General features: G+C 36.0%; 1 protein-coding gene across 1 annotated transcript in view; it reads left to right on the top strand.

The window, feature by feature from the left end:
* The window catches only part of LOC136766220 (peroxidasin), a 65,140-nt gene that overhangs the window by 12,394 nt on the left and 29,389 nt on the right, over window positions 1–23,357 (top strand). Inside the window, exons 2-4 of the mRNA XM_066719653.1 lie at window positions 11,585–11,656; window positions 20,070–20,141; window positions 20,620–20,691. Of these exons, the coding sequence (XP_066575750.1) occupies window positions 11,585–11,656; window positions 20,070–20,141; window positions 20,620–20,691 (216 nt within the window). The remainder of the gene's footprint in view (window positions 1–11,584; window positions 11,657–20,069; window positions 20,142–20,619; window positions 20,692–23,357) is intronic.

Genomic DNA, 23,357 nt, shown 5'->3' with positions numbered 1-23,357 from the left:
TCAACAGAAATCGAGACTCATCAGACCAGGCAACATTTTTTCAGTCTTCAACTGTCCAATTTTGGTGAGCTTGTGCAAATTGTAGCCTCTTTTTCCGATTTGTAGTGGAGATGAGTGGTACCCGGTGGGGTCTTCTGCTGTTGTAGCCCATCCGCCTCAAGGTTGTACGTGTTGTGGCTTCACAAATGCTTTGCTGCATACCTCGGTTGTAACGAGTGGTTATTTCAGTCAAAGTTGCTCTTCTATCAGCTTGAGTCAGTCGGCCCATTCTACTCTGACCTCTAGCATCAACAAGGCATTTTCGCCCACAGGACTGCCGCACACTGGATGTTTTTCCCTTTTCACACCATTCTTTGTAAACCCTAGAAATGGTTGTGCGTGAAAATCCCAGTAACTGAGCAGATTGTGAAATACTCAGACCGGCCCGTCTGGCACCAACAACCATGCCATGCTCAAAATTGCTTAAATCACCTTTCTTTCCCATTCAGACATTCAGTTTGGAGTTCAGGAGATTGTTTTGACCAGGACCACACCCCTAAATGCATTGAAGCAACTGCCATGTGATTGGTTGGTTAGATAATTGCATTAATGAGAAATTGAACAGGTGTTCCTAATAATCCTTTAGGTGAGTGTATATATATACACATATACACTCACCTAAAGGATTATTAGGAACACCATACTAATACTGTGTTTGACCCCCTTTCGCCTTCAGAACTGCCTTAATTCTACGTGGCATTGATTCAACAAGGTGCTGAAAGCATTCTTTAGAAATGTTGGCCCATATTGATAGGATAGCATCTTGCAGTTGATGGAGATTTGTGGGATGCACATCCAGGGCACGAAGCTCCCGTTCCACCACATCCCAAAGATGCTCTATTGGGTTGAGATCTGGTGACTGTGGGGGCCAGTTTAGTACAGTGAACACATTGTCATGTTCAAGAAACTAATTTGAAATGATTCGACCTTTGTGACATGGTGTATTATCCTGCTGGAAGTAGCCATCAGAGGATGGGTACATGGTGGTCATAAAGGGATGGACATGGTCAGAAACAATGCTCAGGTAGGCCGTGGCATTTAAACGATGCCCAATTGGCACTAAGGGGCCTAAAGTGTGCCAAGAAAACATCCCCCACACCATTACACCACCACCACCAGCCTGCACAGTGGTAACAAGGCATGATGGATCCATGTTCTCATTCTGTTTACGCCAAATTCTGACTCTACCATCTGAATGTCTCAACAGAAATCGAGACTCATCAGACCAGGCAACATTTTTCCAGTCTTCAACTGTCCAATTTTGGTGAGCTTGTGCATATTGTAGCCTCTTTTTCCTATTTGTAGTGGAGACGAGTGGTACCCGGTGGGGTCTTCTGCTGTTGTAGCCCATCCGCCTCAAGGTTGTACGTGTTGTGGCTTCACAAATGCTTTGCTGCATACCTCGGTTGTAACGAGTGGTTATTTCAGTCAAAGTTGCTCTTCTATCAGCTTGAATCAGTCGGCCCATTCTCCTCTGACCTCTAGCATCAACAAGGCATTTTCGCCCACAGGACTGGCGCATACTGGATGTTTTTCCCTTTTCACACCATTCTTTGTAAACCCTAGAAATGGTTGTGCGTGAAAATCCCAGTAACTGAGCAGATTGTGAAATACTCAGACCGGCCCGTCTGGCACCAACAACCATGCCACGCTCAAAATTGCTTAAATCACCTTTCTTTCCCATTCAGACATTCAGTTTGGAGTTCAGGAGATTGTCTTGACCAGGACCACACCCCTAAATGCATTGAAGCAACTGCCATGTGATTGGTTGGTTAGATAATTGCATTAATGAGAAATTGAACAGGTGTTCCTAATAATCCTTTAGGTGAGTGTATATATATATGTGTGTGTGTGTGTGTGTGTGTGTGTGTGTGTGTGTGTATATATATATATATATATATATATATGTATATGTGTGTGTATATATGTGTGTGTATGTGTATGTGTATGTGTATGTATGTATATATATTTGTGTCTCACATCTGCTGCTTGGCATTTGGCCAGGTAAGGGCCTCTACAGAAAGCTTTGAGGAGAAAACTAAACATGCTCTAGGCAGAAGCAGTTTAGTCCAATTAAATAATTTATTTTAGATTGTCTAGATGTTTGGAAGGGGGCTGTCTTTAGTGTTAAGAAAATAGAATATGCAATATGACAAACATTTTAAAACTTGGTACTACTTTAATCATTGTATTATAAATACATCCAAACATGTTCAAATGCATAGCCCTCCTAAATAGCTTTGGAATTACTATATAGTGATATTTCGTTGTTTTTCATGTTATTATTTGGTAAAAAAACAAAAACAAATAATGTGTCCAATAAAAGTGTCCTGACATTGCCTACATTTGTTTTTAATGAATTACAAATTATTGGGAATACACATTTATTTATTTATTTATTTACGTTTAATAATACTATATAATAATAATAGGGAAATAACTCTTACAGCTGTTACCACATATCTCAGTTAGCACTAACTGTGGACTACTCTACCTAAAATAACATTGGGTAGTACAAGACTACTAATGATCTGGCTCTGTGAAATCAGCCTTTAAAGCACACTTTAAATGAGAATTTAAACCAATGGGTGTAATTGCTGTCATCAGATCATAGGCTTGAATTTAGTGTTTATTGAGACTAAACTGGGGCCTTCTCTTACCTTGGCCATGCCATCAGAGTCTTCTTTGTTAAACAGATTTCTGTATAAACTATGTTTAGTGCCAACAAATCACATAAAAATGCAGCTGCATGTGGGCATGTTTTAAAAATATTACGTCATCTCTGCAATTACAGTATTGAGAGATCAAAATTGGCTGCTGGGATCTACGTTCATAAGATGATTAGAAAGACCAGGGCATGGAAATGTTTTTCAAGCATTCCTCTTATTATTATTTGTATGTATTTGTTACCCTTATGTGCAAAATAAGAAAAGCAAGGATGACGAATAGCACTTGTCTTTCTTCCAAGGCACATTTTGCAGTTGTTTCATACTCATGTGTGACAGAAGGGCTTGTCAAATAGACTACTTTATCAGTGACGCTTGCACCAGCTGGATTTATGTTGCTGGATCAGAAAAGTAGTGATTCATTTGGCATTAACTCTTGGGCTGTTCCCTTCAAGGCAGTGTCAAATTACAGCACATTAGACCTTGGTAATTTGAAATTAATGATTATGAAAGCTGTGGTCTCAAGTGAAATCTTCAAAGTATTTAAATGTTTGATAATATATAATATACGAGCCCTGAAAATGAATGGCTATTTTAAAATGTGATACTGAACCAAACTAGCACTATCTTCCTACCGTCTGTATTTTTGTGTGTGTTTTGCTTTTATCAACATTTTGTGAATAAACAGACCAGTTTCAAATAAATATACTTTGCTAGATTTTTTTGTTGGATTGTTTATTTGTTAATTTATTTTCATTTTGTACAATGATGAAGAACTTAAAATATTAGGTTGCGGGTGCAGCACTGGTTCATAAAGAGCTGTGTCACTAAAAGAGGAAACGGACAAGTTGTGAGGTCGATTAGATGAAACAGGCAGGAGGATGGGCTTCTCTTATATCATTGCACTGAGGGGGCCATCCAAAGCATTGATATGAAGCACAGAGATAACCCACATGCCTGACTGCAATATCCAGTAATCTCTTGGTGGCTGTTTTCAGACTGAAAGGGAACCTCATACCAGATTCAAGAAACAGGTGAGAGAGAAAAGAGAGAAATGAATTAAAATCATGAAATTTAATACAGATCAATGTTTGTGGATATTGTACTTTCAACAAGATTACTCGTGCTGCTTAACGGCATTTAATGTAATCTAACATTTATGTCCCGGATAAGAAAAGTTTATTATTTATTGAGGAAACTATAAATGGAAGTAATTAATCATTTCTACTAATGGCCCTCCTCTGAACGTATCTTTCTTTTATCATGCCAGCCTCCTTAAATCAGTTTGAAATATATGGTAAGTTGACTAATATTACAAACTTGTTATTATTTCTTGAGAGTTGACTTGGTTTGGGGTAAGAGGGCATGTTTGTTAATTCAGAAATATAGCAAATTGTTTTGACTTATGAAACTAGAGACTTGTCTGTATTATTTCATTATTACCTAATATAGTTTTTGTCCTGAATACATATATATTACAAATAGTATTTGCTTATTTTATATTATTATTAGTATTATTATTATTTATTTATTAGCAGACGCCCTTGTCCAGGGTGACTTTCAAAATATAAGAGTAATACAAAGTGCAATATACAGTATATATCTTTCAATGGAAGACATAATTATGTATAATGTTACAGGTATAAAAATGGAAATAGCTTTGTTTAGTAATTGTACTTAAATACATGATATAATAATGTCTTTAGTAGGTTTCACATTCACTAGTAATAGTATTTGCCCGCAACACATTGTGTCTGACCAAATGAAGAAAATAAAAAATAAAAAGTCTAGAGAATTGGTTATTATCTTCTGGCATTCACTGTGAGATTGGCTGTTCAGTACATACTGTTCCTGGCATAACTCTCCTAGCCCAGCTGTGGGAAATTTCCTTTTCAAGTTTTGTTAATCAGATTTATTGTAAATCTTTAGGATTCTGCATAATTTGCATATGTTACAGAAATTTGCATTGTATAAAAAATTACAACAATCATAACTTGTATATTTCCTGAGATCAATTAATGTAGTAGAGGTACATAATCATGTTGAATGTGAAGTTTTAATTCATATAAATAATTTGAAGTTTGATTGTCCCATGGTTATTATTATTATTATTTTTAAAATATACATCTTATATTTGTATTGATACTTTTCATGGTTCTCCCACTATGTGGTATACATCTTACAGTAGATAAATAAGCTTACTTTTATCAGGTTTGGAAAATCGTCTTCACAGAATCATATTCATTTTACATGAAAGGTGGCATACAAAAACAATATCCATGAAATAACAAAAAATAGTTTTTTAAAACATCCATAAAAAGGGTCCACAGAATGATTTGTCAGAATCTGGAACATCAGTTCCTAAAATTGAGAATAAATGGCCAAAGTGTAAATGGTATCTCAGGAATATTCATAAAACTATGTGTTAGAGTTCTCTAAATATGGAATACTAAGCCTGAAAAGTTATTTGACAGCACCCAAGGGTCTGATGACTCAAAAATAATGAATTGTTTCAAAAACATGGTGCAAAACTATTTTATTATGGCAATATTCCTTCACACATAAACACACAAGCTGTCACATTGCACTGCCCTTCACTTCATTCCTCCTGTCATAATTAAACAATTCATCAATACAGATTTTCATTATAATCAAGTCTGTGGTACAATAGACTTGTATTTCTTCTTCTTCTTTATTATTGTTTTAATGGAATTACATCTTAATGTTACAGATTTGCTAATGAATATTGAATAATGAAACACTTGACATTTCTTTGATCCGTGTTCCATTCCTCGTACTCTGTGTTGCAGTGCATTAACTAGTTTTGTAGTGTGTATGAATACATTGGAAAGCTGAACACTTTGTAAAATCCATTTTTATAAATCTGAACTGTTTCTAAAGGGAATGTTGATCATGTGCCAGCTGCCTATAATGTGCATATTGAGAATTATAATTTCCCCTGAAGACAATCTTAAATTAACGATTTCCTGTAATAAAATTGCCATTGTCTTTTACAATCTGCCCTGCATTGTGTGTTATGCTCAAAGGACTCTGACTTGCTTAGTTGGCTTTCTACTTCTATGGGCTAGCTTTTTCTGTATCCATGCAGAAACAAAACACAACAAATCAAAACAAGAAAACAAAAAATAGTTGACAGAAACAGACTAACTGATAGATGATTATAGGCTCACCTTTTTATTTTTTCTTCTTAGGTGTACGTGCCAGTTAGAGTTAGTTTCCTGTACTTGGAGTACTCCAACACATAGTTCCAGGTAGTATTAAGCAAATAACTAAAAAACTAAGATCCCGTTCACACTTATTAGCCGCCCTGGGCGCCTCAGATTCACTCCGGCTTTCCAGACACCGCGTCCACACTGGCGGGTTTAGGAGCCTCAGCGCGTCACACATGCGGGCGAAAAGCGGCCTAAACGAAATGCATGCCGGGAATAAACAGCCCAAACACACCAGTGACGCGGGACATTAGATCTGCTTACAGGTGTGTGCGATGTGTTTATAATCACAGCTTATTACTATCGATTGGCTAGTGTTCGGTTCTGTATTTTATTTGAAAGTAAGCTTAACCCTTTGCAGCTTTCTAATATAATTTAAAAATGTGCTGGTTCAATGGGGGATCTAATTCATATATTTCCCTTTTCAAAAGTGCTGTTACAATTCACCCGAAAGCGAAGCACTTTATTAGCACATCTGCATTAAATCTCAGTAAATCGTGTGCATGAAAGCAGCCTCTGTGACGCGTGTGTAGTTTTATCAGACAGCAGCTGCGCTCCTGCGGTTTGTGTTGTAACTGTATCTTCATCCTCATTGTAACCGCGCTTTCATTGCTGCATCGGCCCAGTTTTACCTCTGACGCCGGCATTTGTGATTGTCCTGCTCAGCTCAATATAACTGCATTTCGGATTGCATGGTAAACAGCTGCTCTCTATTAAAATGCACTGATTTGAATGGAAACCTGCTTCGGTTAAATTGATATGGTTTTAATGCAAAATTCGGATACTTAATACATTTATGGTCCCGTTCACAATTTCTCAATGCAATTTCCACGTGTAAAATGCATGCTGTTAAATTTCAGACTTACAAACAATAGCAAGTTTACCAGCTACACACTTTTATTTTAAACGACCGAGTAGTTTGAACTGTTTACATTATAACTCATTACTTAGCCTAGACTTTTATAATATATAAAGATGCAAGATAGCGAAATGTAACAGTACATTTAAGGCTATAGATCGATATGACATTCAAACAATACAGAGACAATACTGTGTCCTGCAGTGTGTCGGTGCCCGTGTTTACTCTGTGTTTACTCTGTGTTTACTCTGTTTATTGTGTTTACTCTGTGTTTATTGTGTTTACTCTGTTTACTCTGTGTTTACTCTGTGTTTATTCTGTGTTTATTGTGTTTATTCTGTGTTTACTCTGTGTTTATTGTGTTTACTCAGTTTATTGTGTTTACTCTGTGTTTATTGTGTTTATTGTGTTTACTCTGTGTTTATTGTGTTTACTCTTTATTGTGTTTACTCTGTGTTTATTGTGTTTACTCAGTGTTTACTCTGTGTTTACTCTGTTTATTGTGTTTATTGTGTTTACTCTGTGTTTACTCTGTGTTTATTGTGTTTACTCTGTGTTTACTCTGTGTTTATTGTGTTAACTCTGTGTTTACTCTCTTTATTCTGCGTCTCTGGGGGCGGGGCTTGAGTTGCGTCACACGCTGACGCTTTCCACCGGCCCAGGCCCGGCGCGTCACAGTTACATTTAGGCCGCATTAGGCCGGGTCGAAAAGCGGGACTAGTTTTGACCCGGGCCAGGGCTGCCCTACATCTATGACCCTGTTCACATATGAGTTAATCTCAATTGTGAACGGGGTCTAAGGCCCTCCACATTTCACAAATTGATTGTCATTTAATTTAATTCTTAATAGTGGCAGTTTTGATTATGTACATATGTCACTAGTTATCAAGTGTATATAGAGTGTAGAAAAGTCATGTATATTTAAATCCTTAAAGAGTCACTGGAGAGTTTCTGAAGGAAAAAGCTACATTGCAAACAGACACTTCATGAGTAATTCTACAAGGGGAATCTGGGGATAAATAGTGTGCTGAAGAATTTCACGGTTGAGATACAACTGAGGACAATCCATGGGTAAGCTTGTTAGGGGAATCCAGCGGAAAGCTTAAAATGAGACATCCAGCTACAAAACTGCTCAGAGCCTCCACAAACCAACTTGATTGTTTGTTCTGCTAAGTCCTGAGGTTCTACATTTCTAGGCTTGACTCCAAAAAGGAAACCTTCTGTCACTAGACTCCCAATGCTATGATCGATTTTGAAGATACTTCGTAAAGTGTTATCTTACATGTGTCATCTTAATTCTAAGTAGTGTTTAGTATAGAGCCCTTACCATTACTGTGTGCAGCTAGAGGCCAACAAACTACAGGATGGGAACATACTACCACTATCAAATATTGATTTAGTTTTTAAAATGTTAGGAATTAAGAAATGCAAGAAACTCAAGTTTATACTTTAGTTTGTCAAAGAATAATAGTCAGCTGTATTATTTGCAATCAATATCACTTAATACCCTATTCAATTCCTTACTATGTATAGTCAAATACATATATATTTGCTTTCCAACTAAAAAAACTGAAATATGCACTGTAATCTATTCAGTTACACCAATATGACTTAAATTACGACTTTTAGCTTTTAATAGGATACTACATTAAACAGGTAGAATTAGGGATAAAGTGTATTTATTTACACAGATTACTTCTACAGGCAATGTATAGATCATCACTGACAAACCAAATACAGAAAAACAAACATTTTTCAAAGCCAGCCAAGGTGGTTTGTATTAGGGGTGCTATAATGCTACACTAATTGTCAAGTACATGAAGAATGATTCAGCAGAACGTGGAGTTAGTTAAAGAAAAACATTGTAGTACCTGAAAAATAAGCAGGACAACATAGCCAAAGCACAAGCCTCTCTCGAAAATATGCATAATATGGATTAGACAAAATTTAGACAAACAAAATCAACCCATGGAATTATTACAGCTACATTTATCAAACTTCTAATTGTTTGCCAAAGTCAACACCAAAAGATAACGTATAAAGACATAAAGACTTTTGGACAGTTTCACTGAAGTGTTCTATGCTTTAACACTTAAAAACATGTAATTCTTTGAATAGTTGAATGCCTAAATATGTAAACAAGCAAAGTACCAGTACATATAAATCACTTAAGTTATGCCAAATACTTGTAGACTTTGTATAGTTTCCACAGATTTTTAGGAGCAAATGATCAAAGTAACGGATTGATCATCACAATCACCTTACCTGAATCCATTTCAGAAACGTATTGATGGATATAAAGGAAGCAGTGACTGCCAGAAAATCCACAGACATGAGTAGGTTAATCTATTATTTTTTATTTGTTTTAATTAATCCTTAAGCACAACGTTACGTTGTTTCTCTTTATGTGAAGACCTAGTCTTACTTTAACCTTTAGGTTAAAGGGTGGGAACTAGTATGAAAATAAAACTTCTTTATTGGGTGGGATTACCAAAGGACAAATAAAACCTATACTGAGCTTTTCAGCAGCTGGGTGGATTTAACTAGCTCACACCTGGTTTTAGTTAATACTGTGCAAAATAATGCCTTTACTGCTATTGGATGTCTTGCATAACTTTAGTAAAATGTTATATTGGCCAGAACCTGTTACAAATAATGTTGGCGCTGTAGCTGTGGTATCAAGATTAAACTGGCTTTAAAAGGCAACACCCAATATAGAAAAAGAAATACATAAAAACATACATACATAGTTCAGATTATTCTTCAGCATTATGTGAAGTTAACAACTGTGCATTTATTGGAATTGAAAATTGTTATGTTTGCTTTAAAAGCTTATTTGTGGTTGCAAAATGGTATATGAATACCAGTTTGTTTTGTTAATAGGAAGAATGCTAAGTTACTGCTAACTGTTTAACATCCAAGGTGTTTTTTCACAGTCCTAATTTACAATGCTTGCTACAATTAAGAGAGTTATTTCTTAAGTGCTTGAAAGCTTGTCTACTGCTTCATAAAATCAGTTACATTCCCTCCTTATATTTCCTTTGTGATTGTATGATTTGTTTTATCAGTTGTTCTTGGCAGAATATTTAGTCAATCCTTCCAAAAATGTATCATGCAGTATTCACATATTTTTATTTTCATTTCCAATCATTTTGATGGTTTTAATATGTTTTTTTGGGTATGTGTTTTTAATAAATTAACCTTTGAATGCATTAAAGCAGAATCCTTTAATACTTGTTATTAATACTCTTAACATTCTCTTAATGTTAAATGTATGTTTGTGTGTGAAAACTATAGCAATGCAAGTATGAATAAAGTAAAAATGTAATGTAACATCCTCAGCATTACTTGCCACTTAATTACTGTTATGTCATTTATATACAGCTGTGTTTTCAATATATTCACTTTTTATTTTTGGACCTTTATTTGGAGATACTGCCAGGATGACGTTATTATTTATAGTGAGATTCTCTTTGGAATATCAAACATTTAAACAGGTGTTACTTGAACAAGAGCATAACTTCAGGACTTCTAGTTTTAGTTACATATGCTACTGTGACCAAAGGTGATGTACTTTCATTTTAGACAGTAAATCCAGGATGAGCTATAATCATGAAGATGACAATCTTGTATGAAGCATGTAGCTACATGTTAATAACAATTTTGGACCTTTAACTGATACAAGCAAAAAGAGGGACATTCAGAATCATTACTACCATTTAAATTGATGTTACAAGCAAATATAAGTAGCTTTCTGGAGATCAGTTTTATTAGCTTTACCACATAGTTGTCTGCTAAGATAATAGAGAACAGAGGCTCTATTTTAACTTTGTCGCAGCAGTTATTTATGTCTGGTTCACCCTATGATCTCTGTTACTTTCAATAAAAAGTCTTCTAAATGATTAATAATACTAATAATAATATCAAAAGCTTCATTGTAGTATTTATGTATTTTACAACCAATGTAAAACAATTCTCATTTTCAATGTAAAACTATTCTCTCTTATATAAAGTTATATTATATCCTAATCACCTTTCTGAAAGTGTCCTACAATTCCGACTTGTGTGCTCAGATATGTTTTTTTTTTTTCAGTGGTTTAAGTTGTTGAGTCAATGCCTTTCAAGACTAAAATGAATCAGCTTTCGCCACATAGAAACCTTAGTTGTCTTAACCTATCTGTGCATGGCATACCTTTCAGATCATAGAGGTTTTTAAGAGGAAAAAGGCTATTGACACAACAAAGCATGAGAGTGTCTTCTAAGGTCGTCTTGGACTCAGATGTCTTTATTGTGGCTTGTTTCCAGTAATCAGGAGACTATGTGAGCCTGTGTTTTTAGGATCAGAGACCTAATACCATTAGCACCATATACTCACACTTGGCAGGATTACCTGATTGGTGCTTTGCAACCAACCCAAGCAAGAATGTGTCTCACCAAACATTCGAGGTGTTATGTGGTGAGTTTGTGAGTCTGATATAAAATGTTTGAAATTCTAATAGAATTATAGTGCAAATGAAAACTATAACTGGCTTGTGTATAGCTTGCATTTAAAAAGTTATGGTTTGTGGATATATTTTTAATTTCCTATTCACATCCTCACTTTAATACAGTTTACAGAACTAAAGTCAGTTTCATTAGTATTTAATGATTACTGTTTTATGTCTTAATTGTTTAAAATAATTGCTTTGACATACGCATTTTTCAAGTTTTCATGCAGTATATATGAAAACACATTAAAATTGAACTGTATTATGATTTAAATGCTTGATTTGTTTTCTTGTGTTTTGCAGAGACCTCCGCTTCAACAGAATAAGAGAAATAACACCTGGAGCATTTAAGAAACTGAAGAATTTAAACACATTGTAAGTAACACACATAATTTATCAGTCTTCCTGTACATGTGACATGATATCTTTATTTGCAGAGAGTTTTGTGGAAAAGGTTTGTTCCTGGAAGGAAAACTATGCAATGTGTGTTATACAATGAACAAATGATGACAAATTTAGAGTCCAGTATAATTAGGCTTTTTTTATTTCATTCATTTTTCTTCTGAATTAAAATTAAAACAAATCACAGATATACTCCTATTTAGTTTATTATAGTGTTACATGCACACTTAAGGCCTGATATGGGTTAGAGTGAGACACACAGATGCAATAGGAAGTCTCTACATTAAAGTTAACCAAAATTATGTTTTTAACTCATTGGATAAAAAAGCCTGTCTCAGTAGCATAAAATCTAAATGAAAATAATAACTTAGAAAGTATAAAAATGGCTGTAATAATATTGAAATGATTCACTAGCCCAGATATTACTGCTTCTTCTATCAACTGCTGTTTTTGCATTTCCTAATTTCCTTCATATAGTGCAGTTCTGCATACCTTCAATTCCATTCTCTTCAGCAGCTCTCATATTAATACATACTATTTATATGATTAAACAGAACATGTAAAATTATGGATTAATGTTACAGTGCAATTTCGCATATGAAAACATGAGAGCAGGACTCTATTCATGTTGTTGCAGTACAGCTTCACCAGGCAGCTGATCAGTGAGTTTTCCGTGGCTGAGTGCAGTGAATAAACTTTGCACGATTTCTCATAATTCAAGCTTATTTATCCACCACAGCAATTGTAGGCCAAAACCTCCAGTACTCCAGATTATGGGTATGCATTAGGTAGATGGATAAATCCCCTGCCAATACAAAGTTCCTATTAACTACTGGAATGTTAATTTGAGATTGGAAGATGGGTTAACATTTTTATGTGATCCAGGTCATATTGTAATAAACACTCTACGTTACTTATTATCTTGCAAAGAGCAACAGAATACCGCACTCCAGTAATTATTGTCATTTAATTATGGTGACTATGGAAATCCCCAGTCCTTCTCTTAAAACTTGACACTGATAACAAGTGTTTTTTTTTTTTTCTTGCTTGTTTTTTCTAAGAAGACATTCTTGGTTTACAAAAATAATCATACAAACACTTTTTCTTGTGTATTTTGATTGGGTGATGGGGGGTTACCATTGAAACATTGTTTTGTATATTGTTTGTATATTCTGAATATTGTTCCAGAGTGAGAAGGTGTGTTTTATAAATATTAATGTTTGGAAATGCTACATAATCCAAAAGCACTGTTTACTTGACGTAAAGAATAAGAAATTCTCAGGCAGATAAAGTGGACACACACAACATCCCATTTGCTTGGTTTTACACAGGTCAAGTTTATTGTCAGTTTGGAAGTGTACAAATTCTCTAATTTCCCAGACTGACCTGAGTGAATTCAGGCTGAGCAAAAATGTATCACCAAACATGTCAATCAAAAATGTTATATGCTGTGGTAAAATGTAATTGTACGTATGGGGCTAATGAATTCAACATAAATAGGAGAAAGGATACAATTTTCCACTCTAGAAGAAGAAAAATTATCAAACATGACTGCCAATGGCATCAAATTATGTTACAAGCAGGGAACATCCAATCATAAATAATCACAACATTAAAACACTTTCACCTTTATCAAGAGAACAAACAATAGACTTTGTACTGTCACATGCTATCCACAAAGTTGTGTATATTTGTGGATTGAAAAATGAATAGAACTTAACATAATTATTCCCCTTGAATAAATGATGACTATGATTATTTAGATATGTTGCATTTTATTATTTGTATGTTAACACATGTAAATATTTGAGTTTAGTCTGTGTCATGTTTTTTCTTTTTGTCAGATGTAATACATCATAATAAGTACTCGATTATGAAGATATATACATAATTATTTGCGTATATGTAGCACTTAATTATTTACAGATATATTGCTCAATTAATCATTGAAACCATTAATGTTCCTCTATGTTGCAGTTTTGTTTTTTCATATTTTTTGGAGACAAATAAATAGTTCATGCACAGTCTTTAAAACATATATTTGTTTCCTTTTATTCTGTCTGGTTCAAATGTATCAAAGGTTACAGATTCAGTGTCAATTAATATAATCTTGAGTAAGCCTAATAAGAATAACCTCTTGAATAAGTGTTATGCTGTCAAGAAGCAATATATCTCATATAGTATGTTGACAAAATTATACCACTCATGACTTGAATGAGAGGGGAATTTATAGAAACACTTCACTAAGCTGGGGAATCAGGGAAACTCCTTTTTTTTAACCAACTCAAGCTGTTCTCCATTAATATGATTCTGGCAGAATTCAGGCCAACTCAGCTCGGGTACACTCAACTACATATAAGCCATGTCCATGGAAATGTGGTATTAAGATGACTTGAGTAGTTTTAGTTTCATAAATTGTTTATGTTCTTCAAAATTTCAGTAACTAAATATGGTAACAATAATTATTTTGTTTGTTTTGTTGTTAAGGGGAGATATTTAGGATTTTGACCAATATGTGTTTTCAAAATGAATAGCCCCCTTCCTCCAAAATGACTGAGAGCATTGACATGTTGTTAGCTCTAATCATGGCAGATGATTATTTGTATCTATTACAGTGAGGAGCTTAGATTTTACTTCCAATTGCATTGGTGTGATACGTTTTCATTTGAACCTCTTTTGGTTTAGTAGAGACAAACAAATTTAATTCAGTTCCTGTAAGCCCAGTAAATCTCAAGCAGTAAAGTGTTTTACTCCAAAACTGTCAGGTCAGAACCAGCCAAAGCAGCTAAAGGGATAAAGTGGATTTACTGTCTCATTGTGGAAATAACTGCACTGAGGAGATAAGTTTTCCGAAATTAAAGCTTTCAAAAATTTGAATTTTGCATTCATTCATTAAATCCTTGTGTCAAAACACATAAAGTGAAAATCAAGGTCAGCTTTAGGAAATCCAAAGAATAGACATAACATAATCTCAGACGTAATCAGGCCTCTACAGTGAAATAAATTCTTGTCTTTCGACATTGGTGGTCTGCGCTGTATATTGAAAACTATGCCGGATCACCAATTAAGATTGTGGTGGTCTGAGCTTACACCTCAGGGACATGCTTTTCAAATCAAATCAAATCAAATCAAATTAACTTTAAACAAAAATTTGTCAAAATCCAGATTCCCCATTTTGCTACAAAACAAAGACTTAATGATTGAAATACTCTAGGGAGGTTTATGAAAAAAAAAACACTATTCTATAGCTATGTTAGATAAAACAAACTTTGCTCGATATGATGTTAAAGGTCAAATGTGTAACTGTGGACTGACCAGCTTTAATGTATTTATCAACAGTCTATATAGATTTTCATCTATAGAATAATATGATAGGCTTGTCAAAAAGCAAATGTAGTAATTGATCATATTCTCCTCTTCTTGTTAAACAATATGGAATAATGGTTCAGCTACAACATGGCTTTGATTAATACAATTTACAATGTAGTTTTGTTTAAAAAATGAGCAAACAAAAAAGGAAATAGAAATCTCCACTTCCAGTAGACTCTTGCACAGCAGCTCTATACATTGTGTCTCAGTTAAACTAGCTTTCTCATATGGAAATAATCAAGCACAGCTGTCTGAAAACTGAGTAAATGACATCATCCCAGGGAGTGAGATTCTGTTGCCCTTAGTGATGGTAAAACATTATATAGATTCCTGAACATTCCTTATATGGTATAGAATTCTAATTAAAAACAAACATTACTCATCCGCTAATGATGCCAGAAAGGTTAAGTGTAAACAGGGTATCTGTCCATTTGGAAGAGAAGAACAAAAAATCCATGTAATGAGATCAAAGGTCAAAGTTTTGATTTGTTCTAGCTCTTGGAGTCTCTAATTTGTATGAAATATTAGGTGTATTTGTATAATATTATTTTTTTGTCTTCAACTACTCTTCTGACTAAATAATTCAGCGTAGTGAATGCCTGCTGTGTTATTATTATTATTATTATTTATTTCTTAGCAGACACCCTTGTCCAGGGCGACCTACAAAATATAAGAGCAATACAAAGTGCAATAATACAGTGCAATTCAAGGCATAATACATTTTACAAATTCCAATATACAAGTGTATATGAGATTTACATTTAACAATATATGAGGTCTTACATCCTAGATTGTAAAAGCTGATAAGTGCAGACGTTGGGTCACATTCAAGGGCCAGGGGAAGGGAGCATAGGGGAAATCAAAATAAACAATACAAGTACTAGTAAAGCAAAGCAAGTAGTATGACAAACGAGTAAATTACTAAATTGCAAGTACTGTCTGAAAAGATGTGTCTTGAGTAAGTGCCGGAAGGAGGTCAGAGACTCTGCTGTTTTGACTTCAATGGGAAAGTCGTTCCACCACTTAGGGGCCAGGGATGAGAAGGAGCGGGTCTGGAGGAAGGAGAGTGCAGAGGAGGCAGAGTTAGTTTTCTGGCACCGGAAGATCACAGTGGTCTGGAGGGGATGTATGGAGAGTCGAAGCACTGAAGGTAACTTGGTGCAGTGTTGTCGAGACAGTGGTAGGTGAGGGTCAGTGTCTTGAACTGAATGCATGCTGGTATCGGGAGCCAGTAAAGGGAGCAGAGCAGTGGAGTAGCGTGTGTGAATCGGGGCAGATTTCTGGATGAGCTGGAGTGACGGGTAGTAGTTGCAGGCAGGCCGGCCAGGAGGGAGTTGCAGTAGTCCAGGCGGGAGAGGACCAGTGACTGGACGAGCAGCTGAGTCGAGTAGTTGGTGAGGAGTAGTTGAACATCGGCATATGTTACTCAGGAAGAATCTGCAGGTGCGTGTCAGCGTGGTGATGTGCTGGGTGTAGGAGAGCACAGGATCGAGGGTGACTCCTAGATTCTTAGCAGGAGAAGGACAGAGTGTCGTAGATTCCAAGGGGATTGGGATGGAGAGATCAGCAGAAGGTGAAAAATAGGGGGGAATTAAAGTTAGATCCGATTTGGAGAGGTTGAGCTTGAGGTGGTGCGAATGCATCCAGGCAGAGAGAGCAGACAAACAGGAAGAGATGCGAGAGGGGATGAGAGGGTCAAATGAGGGAAAAGACAGGAAGATCTGGGCATCATCTGCATAGAAATGGTAAGAGAAACCATAGGATGTGATAAGGGGGCCCAGGGAGTGAGTGTAGAGAGAACAGGAGGGGGCCCAGGATGGAGCCTGTGAGGAGAGGTTGGGGGGTGGATGAGGAACCTCGCCATGTTACTTGGTAGGTCTTGTCGTTGAGGTAGGAGGAAGGTGTTAATAAAGAATATCTTAGAAATAATTTAAAAGTTCAGTTGGTTTATGTTCAGTGTAATTCCTGCATAATGCATAGTTTGTCTTTTAACATTTGCCAAGCCTTACATTTTCAATTAACAACTGTGGAAAAAACATTTAAGGAACCGGTTGGACATGGAGCTTGGGGCTCTGAAGGCAGGGCTCAGGATACAGTAGGCAGGGGCTCCGGTGCAATGGGGGGATTTATTTTACTGTGCGTGGGTGATCAAAACAATTGGACATACAAAACCAAACCCTAGCTCCTCTCCAGCCTAACTACAAATGTAATCAGGTCCCTCTCAACACAAATAACTAATAAAGACATGACAAACACACTCAGTAACCAGTCCAAATCTGAAATCCCAAACCGTTCCATAGCAAATTCACACTTTTCTTCCCTGGTTCATTTAGTCTCTCTCACTCACTCTCTGGCACTCCTCCCTGCCTCTCCTCAACAGGAAGATAAAAACCTAACAAACATAACTTCTTCTCGAAAGGACTGTCTTGAATAACTGAATGTAGTTGCCACATTGATAGTACATCGATGAGACATCAATCAACCTAAATTGCTTTACAAAAATGTAAAAGCTAAAGCAGATAAGAAAGTTGACAGAGAGAAACGCAACCAACATGGTACTGTAGGTGGTCCTCTGCCTGCATTCATTGTGTATATTTCAAAATGTTTTTTTGAATTCTTGCCCCAGTAGTTTACATCCTTATCTAACCAATATGTATTTTTCAGGATGTTTCACCACATTTTCTTAAAAAGAGAAAAAACAAACAAATGGAAACACATACTTAACAACTGATGCACTATAAAAGTACATGGCTTAAATGTTCTGTCTTTGTGCTAAGATCTATAAATGAATGTTATGTTGTGTAGGCACACAAATGATGGACAAAAACTCAAAGAATAACAGACAGTAAGGTTTTGTATTTTAATTGGCTTTGAACATTTGAAATCTGAATTATATTTGTCTTGTTTTTATTGATATTAGATGTATATATTTAATAAGGAATCAAATTAATTAAACCTCTACATTATTTTAACATTGTAGCGTAAGGTACACTTATACATTTCAATTAAAGAAGTGAATTTATAGTATCACCTTATCACGAATCCTGGAATCTTGTAGAACTCAATTTCTGTAATAATTGGACGCAGACACCAATTCCAAAGATATAAATTGTCAAATTTATTCAAAAACAAAGACTAAATGTAGCACTACACTAATTATACAAAAGGGAAAAACTAATTAAAATTCAACTCTAGATCAACAAATCAAAGACAAATCACTTCCGTGACCAAATCAAAGACCATGGGATCGCATATGATATCACACAAATCGTTAAACAAAAAAGGTTATAAACACATTGACTACAATACCGGTTAGTAAGACAAAGGTGAGTCTCTCATTAGTATTGTTAGTCAGACATTAAATAACTACGCAGGTTAGTATTTATGTCAGGTAACTTGTCGTTATATATATATATATCAGTCTCATTTACGTTTAGGTGCCGAGAAAGATCCTATCATTACTTGTTACCACAATTTCCCTTAACTGATTATTATTCAATGATTAAGGATAGGCAGGGCCACCTATAATCTGGTGTCTATTAACTTGTGTCAATTTCAGACTAAACAGTTAAACAGGAATGAGAAGATATTTCTCGGCGTTGACAGATTTTATTTCTAAAATTATCAACCAAACAGTTTAATGCAACACACATTTATATTTAAGAAAACTAAATGATATTACACATTCTAGAGTTATGAATCACAGATTAACATTTCTAATTGATTTCTCAAATGTCATGAATCATGAACTCCAAACTGTTAAACTTATCTGAACTTTGTCGCAGAGAGGCCTCTCTGTCTTCGGGCTCAGATAACAGCACACAGCACTAGGTCCGTGTGGTTTGGAACAAAGGCAGTCCGGTTCGGCTTTGTCCAAGAACTTCCACTCAGTCGATGCACCTGGAAGTTGGGGTTTCGTGAATGTAGAGTCGTTTCCAAACAGATTTTCCACTGGTTTGAAGGCTCCAAGGTTGTGCACAAAATCTTCTTTGTAAGCAGGGTTCCACCGTAGTTACTTGAAGACAAAGTCTTTGAGGAAAGCAGGGCCCTGTTTGTTCCAAGGGTCAAGTTTCTTAAGACTCAATAGCTATTTAAATGACTGAACACTTTCGTATATAGTCGACTTAGTCAATTGTCCAGCTGTAAAACTCCACTCATCAGGTGGGCACAGGCGGGCAGCGCAGTCTGTAAAGTTCTTTATTTAATAAAGACCATTAAAAGAATTCTTTGTACAGCTCAATCTCCTTCTCCCAGTTTAACTCTTCTGTTGCCGGCAAAGACTTGGTTGGTTTCTGGTTCCGGTTCGGGCAACAGAGCTACAGGTTGAGCTGTGGCAGCGAGTTACTGGTTCAGGTGAGAGAGAGAGAGAGAGAGAGAGACCGTGCGCTGTTCTTTATAGTCTGTCAGATCAATAGGTGATTGGTTCTTGAGTTTTTGAGATTGGATTTCGGTTTCAGCCCCCACTGTCCTATTGGAGGGGGGCTTGATTTATGACTGATGTCAATCCATGCCATCTTTTGGAAATGCCGGTTGGCCCGGTTTCGTAGCTCTATGTCGGGATTTCGGCTCTCGTCCACTTCAAGGAGTTTTTATTACCTACAGGCCCCTTTCTCCAGACATCTCACAGCATGATTCCAAACTATTTGGCCTCTTCTCCGTGCCATCCTCCCCAAAACTGTCACTTTGATGTAAACCAGTTCCAAGCTGATGAGTTAAGGAAATCTGATAACTTTGGGGGGGAGAGGTCTTCTTTAGATCAGTGCTAAAATGCTCTTATCAAAATACACCCAACATAACGCTACAACGTATTTACAGTATACTAGAACTATTTGACATATTTAAGCAGCTACTTACATTGTATATATGGCCAACAACTACTGCAAATTGATATTGGTAGCTTATGAATATAAAAAGTAGTATTCATAGAAGAAAATATATTTGTGACTCAATTTGTGAACTACAATACCTAAAAATACAGATTTTTTGTTTTTCTAACATGTTTCTAACCTTTTTACAGGTTGCTGAACAATAATCAAATTAAGAGGATTCCTAGAAAAACATTTGATGATTTGGAAAACCTGAAATACCTGTAAGATGATGTTTTATTTATGAATCTTCAAGTTTGTATGCTCTTTAGACTACAATTAATTTAGTTATATCTAGAGTGACTAATATTAAGATTATTAAGATTATATGGACAAACAGGTTGCCTACTTTAGGCAGCTAAAAACATGAACTTAAATACAACACAAACTGTAGCCCCCATTCACAATTTCAGTGGCATTTCAATGCTTATGTAAGACTTCTGAGTCACCATAGTTTGGGATTTTGTTGAAAATAACTCTAGGATGTCAAAAATAATACAAGTTTAATTGACTAGCTGTATATTCTTCTAGACTGCTGGTAAAAACAATGACAAAGAACAGTCTTGTTTATATAACTGATGATGAGTACAGTTATTGCTAAGTAGGACAATATTTTAAATAAATTAAATCAACTATGATTTAAGAACAGTCCCATGACTAATTAAGTAACATCAATATGAGTGTTTATATTTTGTCTTGCAGCTACCTGTACAAAAATGAAATCCAATCACTGGACAAACAAGCATTTAAAGGTTTACATTCTCTGGAGCAGCTGTGAGTAAGACTTAAATTGTGGTTTATATCTTCTAATTGTATTGTCATTTCAGGATATGAAACATTTAAGCCAGGGGTGATCATACCCTTTCCATGAAAGGTGTCTGAATACATTCATAGTTGTGTCTTCATACTGTTCTCTTATACTATTTGGGAGTGGTTTAAACCAGCACATATTCACTAATAACTACCTGTAGAGACTAGAATTCTGAATTATTAAGTTAAAGATTTGAAATACCTATGCTAGATTAATCATATTTAGTAACTATATTAAGAGTTTTTTTAAAGGAAGTGATACAATCTATTATATTTGGAAGCTGTGTGAAATTGTTTTGTTGAGGAGGTTTCCCTGAGGAAATAATTACATGTTGTTCAATTACACTGCTTACTGACACAAATCACTGCCGGTGGCTTGATGCTATAAACCTTTAAAATGCTTTTGTTGTATGATGCTCATTAATGGTTAATGGTGACTAACAACCAAAATAGTGTTTCATGCTGGTGGCTTATTAATTAACACAAAACAAAAATACAATTTCAAAACATCAAGCATATGCAGAGAAACACTATTCCAGTGTACTATACTAGTCTACTTCTAAACCAACAAGGGTCTAATTTGAATTACTGCAATCAAGAACATAATCTGCCTTAACAGCTAATGAGATGAGTAAAGTTTGTTACACTGCACTTGGCATCTTCAGTGGTACTAAAATTACTAATGTAATACTACAGATCCAATTATGTGCATCAAATGTAGTTAATTCACATGTTAGATCTTTGGCACATTGCAGTTGGCCTTACACTATTTGAACCATTTAATATTTGTATCAGTTGTAAATTATACACCTCACTTCGGAGCATATTATATCTAATTGAATGGGTAGAAAAAGGACATAAATTGATTATTTTTAATATAATTATTCAATACCAGAAAAAAATTGAAATATGCCTAAGTATGCAATCACCTACTTATTCTAGTATGAAAGTATATATATATACAATTTAAACCAATTTATAATTTTCAAATTACTGTAGGCAGTAAATGTATCACTGAAAGTGGATTTATAAGGAGTACTATCAGAGCATGGCTGCACCATGTAGAATACAGACACATACAAACACCACACACACATGTATGAGCACATACAGTGGGGGAAAAAAGTATTTGATCCCCTGCTGATTTTGTACGTTTGCCCACTGACAAAGAAATGATCAGTCTATAATTTTAATGGTAGGTGTATTTTAACAGTGAGAGACAGAATAACAAAAACAAATCCAGAAAAACGCATTTCAAAAAAGTTATAAATTGATTTGCATGTTAATGAGTGAAATAAGTATTTGACCCCTTCGACTTAGTACTTGGTGGCAAAACCCTTGTTGGCAATCACAGAGGTCAGATGTTTCTTGTAGTTGGCCACCAGGTTTGCACACATCTCAGGAGGGATTTTGTCCCACTCCTCTTTGCAGATCCTCTCAAAGTCATTAAGGTTTCGAGGCTGACGTTTGGCAACTCGAATCTTCAGCTCCCTCCACAGATTTTCTATGGGATTAAGGTCTGGAGACTGGCTAGGCCACTCCAGGACCTTAATGTGCTTCTTCTTGAGCCACTCCTTTGTTGCCTTGGCTGTGTGTTTTGGGTCATTGTCATGCTGGAATACCCATCCACGACCCATTTTCAATGCCCTGGCTGAGGGAAGGAGGTTCTCACCCAAGATTTGACGGTACATGGCCCCGTCCATCGTCCCTTTGATGCGGTGCAGTTGTCCTGTCCCCTTAGCAGAAAAACACCCCCAAAGCATAATGTTTCCACCTCCATGTTTGACGGTGGGGATGGTGTTCTTGGGGTCATTCCTTCTCCTCCAAACAAGGCGAGTTGAGTTGATGCCAAAGAGCTCGATTTTGGTCTCATCTGACCACAACACTTTCACCCAGTTCTCCTCTGAATCATTCAGATGTTCATTGGCAAACTTCAGACGGGCCTGTACATGTGCTTTCTTGAGCAGGGGGACCTTGCGGGCGCTGCAGGATTTCAGTCCTTCGCGGCGTAGTGTGTTACCAATTGTTTTCTTGGTGACTATGGTCCCAGCTGCCTTGAGATCATTAACAAGATCCTCCCGTGTAGTTCTGGGCTGATTCCTCACCGTTCTCATGATCATTGAAACTCCACGAGGTGAGATCTTGCATGGAGCCCCAGACCGAGGGAGACTGACAGTTATTTTGTGTTTCTTCCATTTGCGAATAATCACACCAACTGTTGTCACCTTCTCACCAAGCTGCTTGGCGATGGTCTTGTAGCCCATTCCAGCCTTGTGTAGGTCTACAATCTTGTCCCTGACATCCTTGGACAGCTCTTTGGTCTTGGCCATGGTGGAGAGTTTGGAATCTGATTGATTGATTGCTTCTGTGGACAGGTGTCTTTTATACAGGTAACGAGCTGAGATTAGGAGCATTCCCTTTAAGAGAGTGCTCCTAATCTCAGCTCGTTACCTGTATAAAAGACACCTGGGAGCCAGAAATCTTGCTGATTAATAGGGGATCAAATACTTATTTCCCTCATGCAAATCAATTTATAACTTTTTTTAAATGCGTTTTTCTGGATTTTTTTGTTGTTATTCTGTCTCTCACTGTTAAAATACACCTACCATTAAAATTATAGACTGATCATT

The sequence above is a fragment of the Amia ocellicauda genome, chromosome 2 (assembly GCF_036373705.1).
Source record: "Amia ocellicauda isolate fAmiCal2 chromosome 2, fAmiCal2.hap1, whole genome shotgun sequence".
Taxonomy (NCBI): Eukaryota; Metazoa; Chordata; class Actinopteri; order Amiiformes; family Amiidae; genus Amia; species Amia ocellicauda.
Note: the sequence above shows the minus strand (reverse complement) of the source record. Positions and strands in the feature narration are given on the sequence as shown.